The sequence below is a fragment of the Otolemur garnettii genome, unplaced genomic scaffold (assembly GCF_000181295.1).
Source record: "Otolemur garnettii isolate 467f Iridium unplaced genomic scaffold, OtoGar3 scaffold00204, whole genome shotgun sequence".
Lineage (NCBI taxonomy): Eukaryota > Metazoa > Chordata > Mammalia > Primates > Galagidae > Otolemur > Otolemur garnettii.
Genome location: NW_003852599.1, coordinates 1,411,240 through 1,423,581, shown reverse-complemented (window position 1 = coordinate 1,423,581; position 12,342 = coordinate 1,411,240). Strand labels below are relative to the sequence as shown.

The 12,342-nt window shown below is 50.0% G+C and overlaps 1 protein-coding gene across 1 annotated transcript in view; it reads left to right on the top strand.

Annotated features, from left to right (window-relative positions):
• Nucleotides 1-12,342, top strand: part of CSMD2 (CUB and Sushi multiple domains 2) — a 575,968-nt gene that overhangs the window by 483,736 nt on the left and 79,890 nt on the right. Inside the window, exons 34-40 of the mRNA XM_012812368.1 lie at nt 652-855; nt 1,261-1,385; nt 2,340-2,436; nt 3,503-3,607; nt 7,910-8,028; nt 8,537-8,606; nt 10,474-10,590. Coding sequence (XP_012667822.1) covers nt 652-855; nt 1,261-1,385; nt 2,340-2,436; nt 3,503-3,607; nt 7,910-8,028; nt 8,537-8,606; nt 10,474-10,590 — 837 coding nt within the window. The remainder of the gene's footprint in view (nt 1-651; nt 856-1,260; nt 1,386-2,339; nt 2,437-3,502; nt 3,608-7,909; nt 8,029-8,536; nt 8,607-10,473; nt 10,591-12,342) is intronic.

Sequence of the window (12,342 nt, the reverse complement as noted above, 5' to 3'; positions counted from 1 at the left end):
TCCTCCCACAGGTACAAGGGCAGTCCTCCCACAGGTGAAGGGGCAGTCCTCCCACAGGTGAAGGGGCAGTCCTCCCACAAGTGCAGGGGCAGTCCTCCCACAGTTGCAGGGGCAGTCCTCCCACAGGTGAAGGGGCAGTCCTCCCACAGGTGAAGGGGCAGTCCTCCCATAGTTACATGGGCAGTCCTCCTATAGGTGCAGAGGTAGGCCTGTTATAGGGGAATGCCATCCCTGTGGCCAAGTTCAAGGGTCCCAGCCACCACAGTGGATGGGAGAGATAAGATTAAGGTCATGGAAGCCAGGGTCCCAGCAGGCTCCTAAGGTGCATGGTAGGTGGGAGCTTCCCAAAGGCAGGGTGAAGACACTGAAATTGGAGGAGGAAGTCCCATTGGCTCTCCTCCTCAGGGAACGTGGGACCCTGATCACTGAGGAGCAGCACTGGGAAGGCCAAGAACAAAACCGGACCCAGGGTGCACACTGCCTCCCGTGGTCTCCGGAAGTTGTGCTGTCACACGGTGTGTCCAATTACATATCAGTATAACCTCTCCAGGTCCCATCTAGGCTGTCTTTGTTTCAGTCTCATGTGTGTCCATCCCTGGGCCAGTTTGTAGAGGGGCGAGGCCCACCCCTCAATGCCCCTGTCCCCTGCAGCTGTACCGCGAACCAGCGCCACGCAGTGCAGCTCGGTGCCAGAACCCCGCTATGGCAAGAGGCTGGGCAGTGACTTCTCGGTAGGGGCCATCGTCCGCTTCGAATGCAACTCGGGCTATGCGCTGCAGGGGTCCCCAGAAATTGAGTGCCTTCCTGTACCTGGGGCTTTGGCCCAGTGGAACGTCTCAGCTCCCACGTGTGTGGGTGAGTGCCTGGGAAGCCAGGGCTGGAGAGAGGGTGAAGGGACCAGAAAATAGTCCTCTCTATTTTCTGAGGGATGGAGCAAGTCCCAGCAGATGCCCCAAGACACACAGCAGCACCTTCTCACCAGCTACCTTAAGTCCCATCTGGGCCACATCCCTCATCCTGCGGTGGGGTGTGAAGACACCCAGAGGTTCGCGGGCAGGGATGCATGTGAAAGAAGGAGCTGAGGGCCGGGTCCCTAACGGCGGTCTCGTGTGAAAAAGTCACACAGCAGGTGAAAAACAGAATGAGAAGGTGGGACTGGGGCACAAAGGAAGAAGCCCCATGGGCAGGAGTCACAGCAGAGGTGGGGCCTAAAGAAGCAGGCTGGTTGGTGAGCCCTGACCAGAGCTGCCTCTCTCCCAGTGCCATGTGGTGGCAATCTCACAGAGCGCCGGGGCACCATCCTGTCCCCTGGTTTCCCGGAGCCATACCTCAACAGCCTCAACTGTGTGTGGAAGATCATGGTCCCTGAAGGCGCTGGCATCCAGGTAGGGGGGAAGGAAGTACCTTGATGGGGCAGGTGTTCACCCACAGGTGCCGGCTATCACCAAGCCTTAAGCCAGGTGAGCCAGGAGGAGACACAGCCTATCCCCTGTCCCCTGTCCCCTGCCCTTGCAGCTAAGGAGACTCTGTCCAAGTGTAGAGACGTGGCCCACAAATGAAAAAAACACGATAGTTCCTGGGCCACAGGGGCCTCAGGGCATGAGGAGTGAGGGAACTGAGGAAGGGGAGATGGGCATTGGCTCCAGCCAGTGGGGAAGGGTAATGGGTCTAGAGCGGGGATCTGAAGATTAGGGGAAACTCATAGATGGCTTGAGGATTTTTTCTTAAGATTGTGGGGGGCATTGCTGATGAGGGGCCAAGCACAAGTCCACACTGGGGCACATACTCAGGGCACCACACCTGTAGCTCAAGCTGGGGAAGCTGAATTGGGGCATAGGTGGTGCCCAGTAAGAGGACCTCAGTGGAAGGAGGCCCTGGCCTGGGTGCTGAGGCAGGGAGAAGGTCAAGGGGCTGCAAAGCCAGCAGAGAGGCAGCAAGTCAGGACCTGAGCTGACCGACTTGGGTGGGAGTGGGCCACTGCTCACTGATGTGGGATGTCTGAGGCAATCAGGGCAGCAAAGTAGGGAAGCCCAAAGAATGTTCCAGAAATGAGGAGAAGGCTAGTCCCACTTCCTAGAATTTCTTTCCCCCATTGTCCACCTCGTGAATTTTCCTGCCGTCCTGTAATCATTTAGTCATCCGCCTTCCCCACCAGAGAGGGAGCTCCTTGGATTAAGGGCTGCTGCTTAACGTTGCTGGAAGGGCCTAGCACAGAGCAGGTGCTCACCAAGTTGGATTAACTGTGGAACTGTGGAATGGAGGAGAGAGGGATGGGTGGCAGAGAGGAAGGAAGGGACAGAGGCTGCCTAACTAGCAGGACAATCCTTCTGCCTCCCCAGATTCAGGTCATCAGTTTTGTCACAGAGCAGAACTGGGACTCCCTAGAAGTGTTTGACGGTGCAGATAACACTGTAACCATGCTGGGGAGTTTCTCAGGTAAGGAGGGCTTCCAATCTGGAGGGCAGTGGGAGATGCTATTGTCATCATCACTGTGATATATTCACATACCATAACAGTCACCATTTTCAAGTGCACACTTGAGTGGTTTGGGTATATTCACCGGGTTCTACAACACTTCCTGCTGTCTAATCCCAGAGCATTTTTTATGAAACCAGGCACACATTACCCTCACTCTCCACCTCACCTGCCCCCAAGCCCAGCCTCCAGTAACCACTAACCTGCTTTCCCTCTCTGGATTTGCCTATTTCAGGCATTTCATATAGATGGAATCATATAATACATAAGCTTCTGTATTCGGCTTCTGCCACTTAGCACAATGTTTTCAAAGTCCACCAAGTTGTAGTGTGCATCAGCACTTTGTTACATGGATATACCATGCTTTTTTTATCCATTTATCCATTGATGGGCCATTTCCATTTTCTTGCTATTATGATGAATGTTCCTTACATGAATATCCATGTATCAGTTTTTGTGTGAGCATGTGCTTACACAGGAGGAATGGGCTTGCTGGGTCATATTGTAACTCTATGTTTAACTTTTTGAAGAACCACCAAACCGTTCTCCAAAGTGGATGCACTATTTTTCATTCCAGTGGTGGATGGACTTCTGATGGAACATGGCACATGCTTTTGCCCAATGGCCTGGGCAATTATCTGAGTCTTTTAGGCCCAGAACTCTAGGCTGCCAAGATATAAAGAAAAGTCATGTGCCCCAGAAAAACTTTCCATACTGGATGGTCCAGAAAATCATGCATGCCAGGTTCTTTCTGAAGATGGCGGGGAGGGGACCAAACTCAGAGGCCTCCTGCAGGCATACAGCTCTGCACTGCTCATCTTGTGGAAAGTGGTTTGGGGAGGTCTCTCCTCCCTTGGCCATTGGAGACTTAGCCCCCTGAGGGGTCTAATTTGTCATTTAGTGGGTTTGATAATTGGGGACTTTGGGAGCATTGCAAGTGGAACGTCAGTAAAAAGCCAGAGCACTGGGGAGGAGTGTGGGGACCGGGAGAAGCCAAATCTCAATGATGCTGGTGTCCTTGTCCTAGGAACAACTGTGCCTGCCCTTCTGAACAGCACCTCCAACCAGCTCTACCTTCACTTCTACTCAGACATCAGCGTGTCTGCAGCTGGCTTCCACCTGGAATACAAAAGTGAGAACCTGGGGTCTCAGCTGTGTACAGTGTTCAGGGTAGAACTAAAAGTTACTGAGTGCCCGCTCTGAGCTAATATATATTGGGCCTGTATATTCTCCATCCCATGTAAGCCTAATCATGGACCAGAAGAGGATGCTAAAGCCCAGAGAAGGTCTGAAACCTCCTCAAGGCTGCACAGCAGTGCTGGGTTATCACCCACATGTCTGTTACTCAGAAACCTATGCCTTACTCAGTGTCCACCCCGAGAATGGGAAGGGAACTTGGTCACTGGCCTAGGCCCCTGTATACAATTTAGGATATAAGGAGATGGAGGGGCGTTCCTCCCTCAATCCTAAACATTGGCCTCTCTAACCTCTAGTTCTGTGATGCAGTTATCTTTGAAGTTCCTCCCCTCATTGGATACTTCACTCCTCTTCTACCAGATTTCTCCCTGCAAGCCTTAACCTTTACATCCTGGCTTCCAGCATCCCTAAGTGCTCACAACTAAATACTCTTAACAGAAAAGTTGCGGATGTGTCTTCTGGGGAACAAAGAAAGAGGTTTGTGGGGAGACTACTTGCATCCTGGGACTGCCTGCCCCATCCCCTTGCCCCACTGGGTATGGGAAGAAATAGGCCAACAGTAGCATTCATCCCACACTCGTCCAGCAAATACTCATGGAGCATTTACAACGTGACCGGGTATCATGCTGGGTTTGCCAGGATTGGGTATTATTGAAATAGATCAGTCCCCTGAGAGTCCACTAGAAAGAAACAGACACATAACCAGACAAGGGCATTGCAGCATTACAGGTGCTCCCATGGATGTCTCTAGATGGTACAGCAGTGGTTCAGAGGAGAGAGTGGTCACTTCTATCTGGGGCAGGTGGAGATAGAAATGTCTTGAAGAAACATTGAGAACCTGCACTGTGCCAAGCCTTGCATTAGGTGTCCACAAAACAATGAATAAGACTAAGTCCCTGCCTTCAAAAGCACAGTGTCCAGGAGGAAAGATAGACATCGATTGTAACCTGGGAGGGTAAGGCCTTACAGAAGCAGATGGCTTAGTTAGGTTTGGAATGAGAAGTAAGAAATTCAGGAAGGCATGGCTGGCTTGACCCCCTGTGACAGTATGGGCCTGTGCAGATGGAAGGCCCAGCTGGTGCTAGGTGCCTGATCAGGACAGCACCATCTGGGTGTCCTTTACCTGGATGCTTAGGAGAGGATTAGCTGGATCCCAGGAAGCTCATCACCTGAAAGAACTGACATGTCCACCTGGCAGGAAAGACCCAGGACAGCTAGAAGCAAAGCTCCTGAGGGGTAAAGCGTAGGACAGGGGCCTCTGAGACTCCTCCCTGCAGATGTCTAAAGCTTCACACACCTGGTAAAGTACCCTGGGTTTCTCAAATAAGTCACATTTTTCCTCTTATCCTCTCCTCCCTTGTTTCTCCTAGTTTTGTTAATCTAGCCAATATTTTGAGTCCTTAAATGCTCCTTAGAATCTTTTCTGTTCTTTCTTCTTCCAAAGGTACATTTCCTTCCTAAATTGCTTTGTCATTCTCCTGCCTCATGCCAGAAAGAATCTACCTCTTCTCAGTTTTCTTGGTCCCAGGGAACTGGCAGTTTTCTCAGTAGCTGACACGTCCCTTACAGTATCCGCTCATGGGAGGAAGAGCTGGGGAAAAACAGGTCCTCACTGGTATCTGGAGATTGGAATTCCTAGGGGCCAGGACCCTGTAGTGATATTTTGTTTTGTAAGATAGTCTACAAAGAGGGCACAGAGGATGGAGAGTTAACTGCTAGTGCAGAGGCAAATGGTTTTGAAGGGTACTGAAAAGTCACATCTATGGCTGTGATTCATATTTAATGTTTATTTAATTGAAATGGAAATGGAGCAATATGCTTTCAAAAGTAATAAATTACATATGATAAAATTTTTTTTTTCCTTTGTTGTAGCATGGCTTCAATAAAATCAAGCTGTGCAGTGTCAGGGAAATTAGGATGGGCTTTTCTCCATCCCCCTCCTTTGTTCTCTCTCTGGCCTCCTCTTTCTCCCCATTTCATTTTTCCTCCTGCCACATTCTTTTGTCCTCGCTGTGTCTCTTGCTCTCTCTCTGCCGCCTCTTCTGTCCATCTCTCCCTTTCCAGCAAGTGGGTCTTGAGTCGCTAAGTTGTGACCTCCCCCTACATACTAAGTTGGCGTGCAAGGGAGACAGAGACAAGATGGCAAGACTAGGTCCTCCAAATTCATTTGATGATTGTTTTAATGCTTGTCTTTGGAGTCTTCTGTGTCAGCTGCTGAGACTTTAGGAGATAGGTCCAAAGAGACTTCATTTCCAAAGATCACATCCATGTCTTAAAAACACATGCAGGACGGAAACCGCCTGGGAAGAGCACGAGGGAATGTCTAGGTGACTACAATGTTCAGCAGTGTTGACAGGGGCTTGGGTTATACTGTGTAAGCTCAAAACTCATAATTATGTCAATTGCAACATGGACGTGTAAGATTGGTGCATTTCACTATATGTAAATTTCCCTCAGAGGGAAACAAAAGCACAGGTAGTTGTCAGAGTCTCATCTCAGTATGGCATAAAGACCCATCACCTGCTACATAAGAAGGTAGGCTGGGGGCTTGAAGCCTTGCCTAACTCATCCTGCCCTGTTCTTTTTCCCCGAGCCCCTGGCTCCCTGAAGGCACTGAGTACACGTGGATTTCTCAGGAAGCCTGTGTTCCCCAAAGGAACCACCAGGGAGGCTGGAGCTGTTATCTCCGAAGCTCTCTGGACCATGCTAATGCCCAGGGTCAGACCCAAACTCTCTGCCCTCCTCTCCTTCCTGGCAGCTGTGATAAGGAGGATCACTTGAGAGTTGGAGAATTCAGTTTGCAGCTATCCTTTGCCTGGCCCAAGTCTTCCAGCCCTCACCCCTAGAGAGGTGCCCTGCAAGTGCAGTCCAGAACACACAGAAGTTTACTTAGTGCACCTGAAGCGCCTGCACCTGCAGGTGGGCTCCTATGAGGCACACGGGAGGCAGGAAGCCCCCAGCTGGGAAATGCTACACTCCTGCCTGCTGTGTGGGAGGCAGCAGGAAGGGGTGAGGAGCAGACTAGGGGCAGGAGAGCTCATGTGGCCTCAGGCTTGGGCAGACCTGGGTTCAGGCTGGGCTGCGTCTGAACTAGGGACATGTCTCTGGGCCTCTCTCAGCCTGTGTCCCCATCTGTAAAATGGGATGTCAAGACCTGCTTGAAGGGTACGAAGGGACATATGTGGCTCACTGGCCCCCACCCTGCTCATGGGAAGTGTGGCTCCTGTGATGATGGTGTGGGCAGGCAGGTAGCACGTGGAGGAGGTAGATCGGGGGGCTGCTCTCATGAAGGAAGCTTTGTGTACTGTGCCGGGTATAGAATAAGAAATAAATGAATGTGGTTGAATTTGAAGAGACATAAAGAGGAGTAGATGAGGAGCACTGAGAGTCCACGGAGGTGATCTTGCAAAGGGACCAGGCCAAGATGGTGAAGGTCCCAGGTGTCAGGGTGAGAAGGTTGGATTCTGTATAACAGGCCATGGGACCTACTTCACATTGCTGAGCAAGTAAGCCCCATGAGTCAAAGATTGCGCTTTAAGAAGCGCAAGTTGCCTATGAGTTCAGGATGATCTAGAATAGCAGTGGCTTTGGGTAGTGATGAGAAGGGGCCTGTTACAGGGGCTGGTGTTAAGTGAGGCCAGAGCTGACAGTGGCAGGCACAGTGTGAGTGGCCACCACTGATGCTCCCAGAAAGGGGCTAGCTTGACCTGGAAAACACAAGGGGAGAAATAAAGCAATGGAGAGTCTTCACCACGAGCAAGTATCCCTCAGAACATTTCTGCCCCAGAGTATGAGGCTCTAACTGAGCCCCGAGCATTGCTGAGATGCCCTCCATGATAACTGCTCTCCTTCCCTCTCACCTTTCCTCTGCCTCTCCCCATGTCTCAGCCCTCCAGAACCGTCCCTTTAGGGTAAGGAAGACAGAGGGAAGTTAGGAGCAGGAGGCAGGAGCCCATGCAGAGAGGTCTTAGGGTTTACAGGACTGGGGAGCTCCCTAGCTTGGAGTTCTGTGGGTGAGCAGGGCACCCAGAGTCCATAGGGTGACACCTATGACACCTTTGGCCTGTTAAGCCTCTGTGCCACGTGAACATTGCATTTCTCAAGAGGGCTAGGGAGCACTAGGCCAGACGGCCGTGAGAGGCCCTGCTTCTCCTGCGGCCAGCATCTCCCAGCCCACTGTCTCACTGATCTGCTGAGCTGGCCCATTCTCCTTTCCGACTGTCTCTGTCTTATCTAGCGGTGGGCCTGAGCAGTTGTCCAGAACCCGCTGTGCCCAGTAATGGGGTGAAGACGGGTGAGCGCTACTTGGTGAACGACGTGGTCTCTTTCCAGTGTGAGCCAGGATACGTCCTCCAGGTACCTCCCTTTGATACCCAGGACAGGGAACAGGCATCCCCTGAGATGTGTGGTTGGTCAGCCTTGCACCAGCACAATACAGTCACCAAAGAACAGGGAGCAGCCACCAGTTCTCCTGGGGACCATTATTCCCTCCTGAGATGTTCACGCAAAAGACAAACTCCGCTGACTAACAATTTGGCACAAGCCGGCCTCCAATGTGTTCCTGCAAAGTTGGGTTTGATTCGGCTTTCAGAAAATTTAATTTCTCTTTGAAGGCCATCAGAGAATTTAGTAATTAAAGGAGTCTCACAAGGAAAGCTCTAGTAATGAGAATTCTTTAGTAATGGTTGTTAATAATTGGCTTTCCCCAAAATCTCTCTCCCTCTGTCTTGCCCCCATCCCACAGTGGGTCTGTGTGTCTTTGCATGCCCTGTTCCTTAGCGCGAGCCCCTGAGCAAGCCTGGCCCCCTTCTGGTTGTACATGTGGTGGGGGGCAGCAACCCACACCTGTTTCTGATTCCTCTAGGGACACGCCCACATCTCCTGCATGCCCGGAACCGTGCGGCGATGGAACTACCCTCCTCCTCTCTGTATTGGTAAGAGAGCTCAGACTTCACAGTTCACTCAAATCCATTTCCTCCCAGGAATTTGAGTTCAGGGGCATATCATCGAGTTCAAATTCAAACCAGAAGAATATTTCTTATTCCAGATTTGTCCCAAGTCAACAGTTTTAAACTGATGTTTGTATGATCTCCAACTCTCATGTAGGGCTGCCGTGACTTTTGGAAACCTCTACCCACCAAACACAAAATTACAAAATGAAACAAATGACCGTTCTGATTCCCCATGAGCTTATCTCCTGACCCCGAGTGTAACTTGTGGGCATTCTGGGCTTATCTCGATGACTTTGTTGTGCCACCGACAATAAATCTGCTAATAGATATCAAGAGTGACCTGTGAAACAAGGGTGTAGCTCGGTTTTGTTTCTTACCCTGTGCTAAAGCAATGAGGAGGAGATCAGCAGGTGCAAGACAAGTTCTCCTTCTTTGGAGCTTCTGATGGGGGCAGACAAGGCAGATGAACGTTTGGTGAGCGTGTCCTCTGTGCTCGGCACGGCTCCATGTTTCCTCAGATTTCCTCAGCAGCATCAATTACCTGTACTTGACAAACAAGAAACCTAAACCTTTCAGGATTAAAAAGAAAGTGGCAGAGTCAGGAACAGAAACCTCAGGTTCTCTAGTGCCCAAGTGACTGTAAGGTCCCCCTTCCCAGGCGGACCTTACAGTAGGAAGTGAGGGGAGGCGAGGGAATGTCACTTGGGCACAATGGCCTTTTCCTTCCGTGATTTCACCAGGGTACAGCCCTGGTCATGTCCAGAGCAGGTCAGAAATGTGAGCAATCAGTACAAGGCACTTTCCCCCATCATATGACCGAGATCTTGGCGAGGAAGCCATTCACTTTAACAGCAGTTGCTGTTCACTCTGAGTGTTCACCACAGGAACCGGCCCTAGCCCATGTGAAGCACGGTCCCTCCACGACAATCCCATTAGTGCTGTGGAAAGTTCTATCCTACAGATGGGGAAAACTGAGGTTTGGAGGGGTTTAGAACTTGTGCCAGGTCCCATAGGAAGTGAAGGTGGGACTGTGACCCAGGCGGTCAAGTCCAGAGCCTGCTCTGCACTGTTTTCTGGTCCATTTGCCGAGCCTCCCTCTCCTTAGAAAGCACTTGCCTGGACCTGCCAATCCTTCTCTCTCTCCTCTGGGCCTCTGTGGCTGGCTGACCTCTTCCTACTCACACAACCTCTTTAGAGTTGATGCCAACTGACCAGGCCACATTGATGCCCCTGCATCTTCGGATGACCTTGAAATCATGACCCTTGATGGGCATGTCAGATGTTCTCAAACCCTCAGGTCTCTCTCATGGTTCATTCCTGTGGAATGTTCATCACGGTCACTTTTCTGCGAGGGGCTTGTGGTGGGTCTCACCCTGCCACCTTGCCTGGTATAATGTATTTGTAAAGAGCCTGGCACAGTCCCTGGCCCAGAGTGGGAAGGTGATACATGCCAGGCCCCTTCCTTCTTCTCCTTTCTGCTGTCTTGGGAGAGTGGGTTAGGCCACGAAGAGAGGGAGCCTTAGGGGATGGTGTAATAAATGGTCAGACTTGGCCCAGACCACTTTCACTTCTCCTGTGAGTCCTCACTAAGGGGACGGACTTATGAAGGGTATGCTCAAGGTCACGAGTCCATAACTTGGGTTCATAGGATTCGCTTCCCTTCCTGAATCTACATACTCAATTTTGCCCACATGTGCAGTTTTTTTTAAGGGATTCCTCTGGATTCTTGAAGAGATATTTATGACTCATGAAAAGTTAAAATCTGCAGCTGTCAGGGAGCTTCCAAATGTTGGCGCGGCCCTGTACCCACCTTGATGTTGTCCTAACCCATCTTGTGTCATTGTCACAGCGCAGTGTGGGGGAACAGTGGAGGAGATGGAGGGGGTGATCCTAAGCCCGGGCTTCCCAGGCAACTACCCCAGTAACATGGATTGCTCCTGGAAAATAGCGCTGCCTGTAGGCTTTGGTAAGTCTTCAAAGTCCCCTGGAGGGGACAAGGGCTTCATGCCCAGGCCCCTGAGCTTAAGCCCTCAGCTTCTCTGTTTTCTCCTCCAGTGACCTCTTGGACAATCATGAGGATCTATCAGGAATCACAAAGATAAAAGCAGGAAGGGAGGGGTGGTATCTCTGGGGTTTCCATTATTATTGTTTGAGTAATGAACTAAATTCAGGAATGTGGAATGAGAAATTACTCAGGGATGGTTAGAAATGAAAAAAATATATATATGTTTTACAAGAGACTAGACCTCAAGTTGTACTTTAAACTCCAATATCCAATTTATCATCCTAATTAAATTGAGCCAAGGCGAATTGGAAATTGAGTTCACATTTCTCATACACAGATTCTAGCTGGCCTAGAGATGGGGAAGGGTTTTTTTTTCTTTCCTTTTGGTGCAATATGCCAGGCACAGGAGGTTGTCGGGGTGTGGAGGACAGTGATGTGGGTATCAAATTAAATTGCTGGTGAGGCATGTCTTGTGCACTGGGGTTATAATTTAACCCCTGATATCTAAGTTGAAGTGATAGAGGCTTTGTGCCAATGTGGAATGGAGGGGCTATACATGTGGGTACGTGTACATCTTGCAGAAGTCATTGCTCCGCTTCTAGGACAGAAATGACCCAAGGGGGTTATTCCTGCATAGGCCTGGGAGAGCCCAGTCTGCAAGCCTCAGAAGCAAAGACCACCCATTTCATCCTCTATTATTCAGCCTGGAGTGTGTCTTCTAGTGAGAGAAGGGGCTCTCAGCAGAAAGCAGTGTAACTGGCCTTGCCTAAATCTGGTTGGAGGAGAGGAGAGAGGTCAGTGACCCTCCAAAGGAGGCAGTGTTCTGCTCAGTACTGTCTCCTAAGGGTGCAAAGTGATGACAATTTCAACAGCCTTGGGAAAGTCTAGATTTTGAGACATTGAGGAAGAGGATCTGGGGAGACCCTATGTCTCTGCATCAAATCTCAGGGCAGAAGAACCTCAGACAATAGAAGATGGGGAGAAGGAAACATTCACAGGCAAACAGAAGTTTAAATAGCATGACTGCTTTCTCTAAATCCTTATGTTCAGTCCCCAGAGATCACCAGAGTTCGTAATCTATAATGTGTGGGTGCTTAGTCAGGCTTTGGGGAATAAGTCTACTGCAGGGCCCAGTGGCAGAAGCCAGGACCCTTTGCTTTCAAGCTAATGTTGGATTCCAACCCGGTGCCTAATATGGCCCCTGGTTTTAGTGTGTCAAGAGCCACCACATCTACATGCTTCTGCCACTAGATGTCGGTCACAGTCCAGTTCCTCACGCACAGCTCAGCTCTGAAATTCTGCAGATCTTAAAGAGCCCCTCTGATGGGCATGCCGTCCATAGCGCTCTTGTGAAAAGGGGGTGATGCCGGGCAGGAAGTGCAGAGCACGGCTCCACAGATTATGTGTACGAAGCGGCTCCTTGCAAAATGATCAGGAATTTGGAAACAGTCTGCACGTTCATTAGTAGGGAAGTGAGTTGTGTGGTCAGATAATTCATAAGATGCAACTAATTAATATGTAGTATGAACTCTTATTTTTGTATATTAACATGGATAAATGAATATTGAATGTGTCAATATTCGTGGATATTGAAAAGCACACTATTACGTAAAAAAATAATGTCTGCACGGCATAATACCATTTATGTAAATATTTAAAACACATAAATCCAGATATATTTAGAAATCTCAAACCATGAACTGGAAGGATATT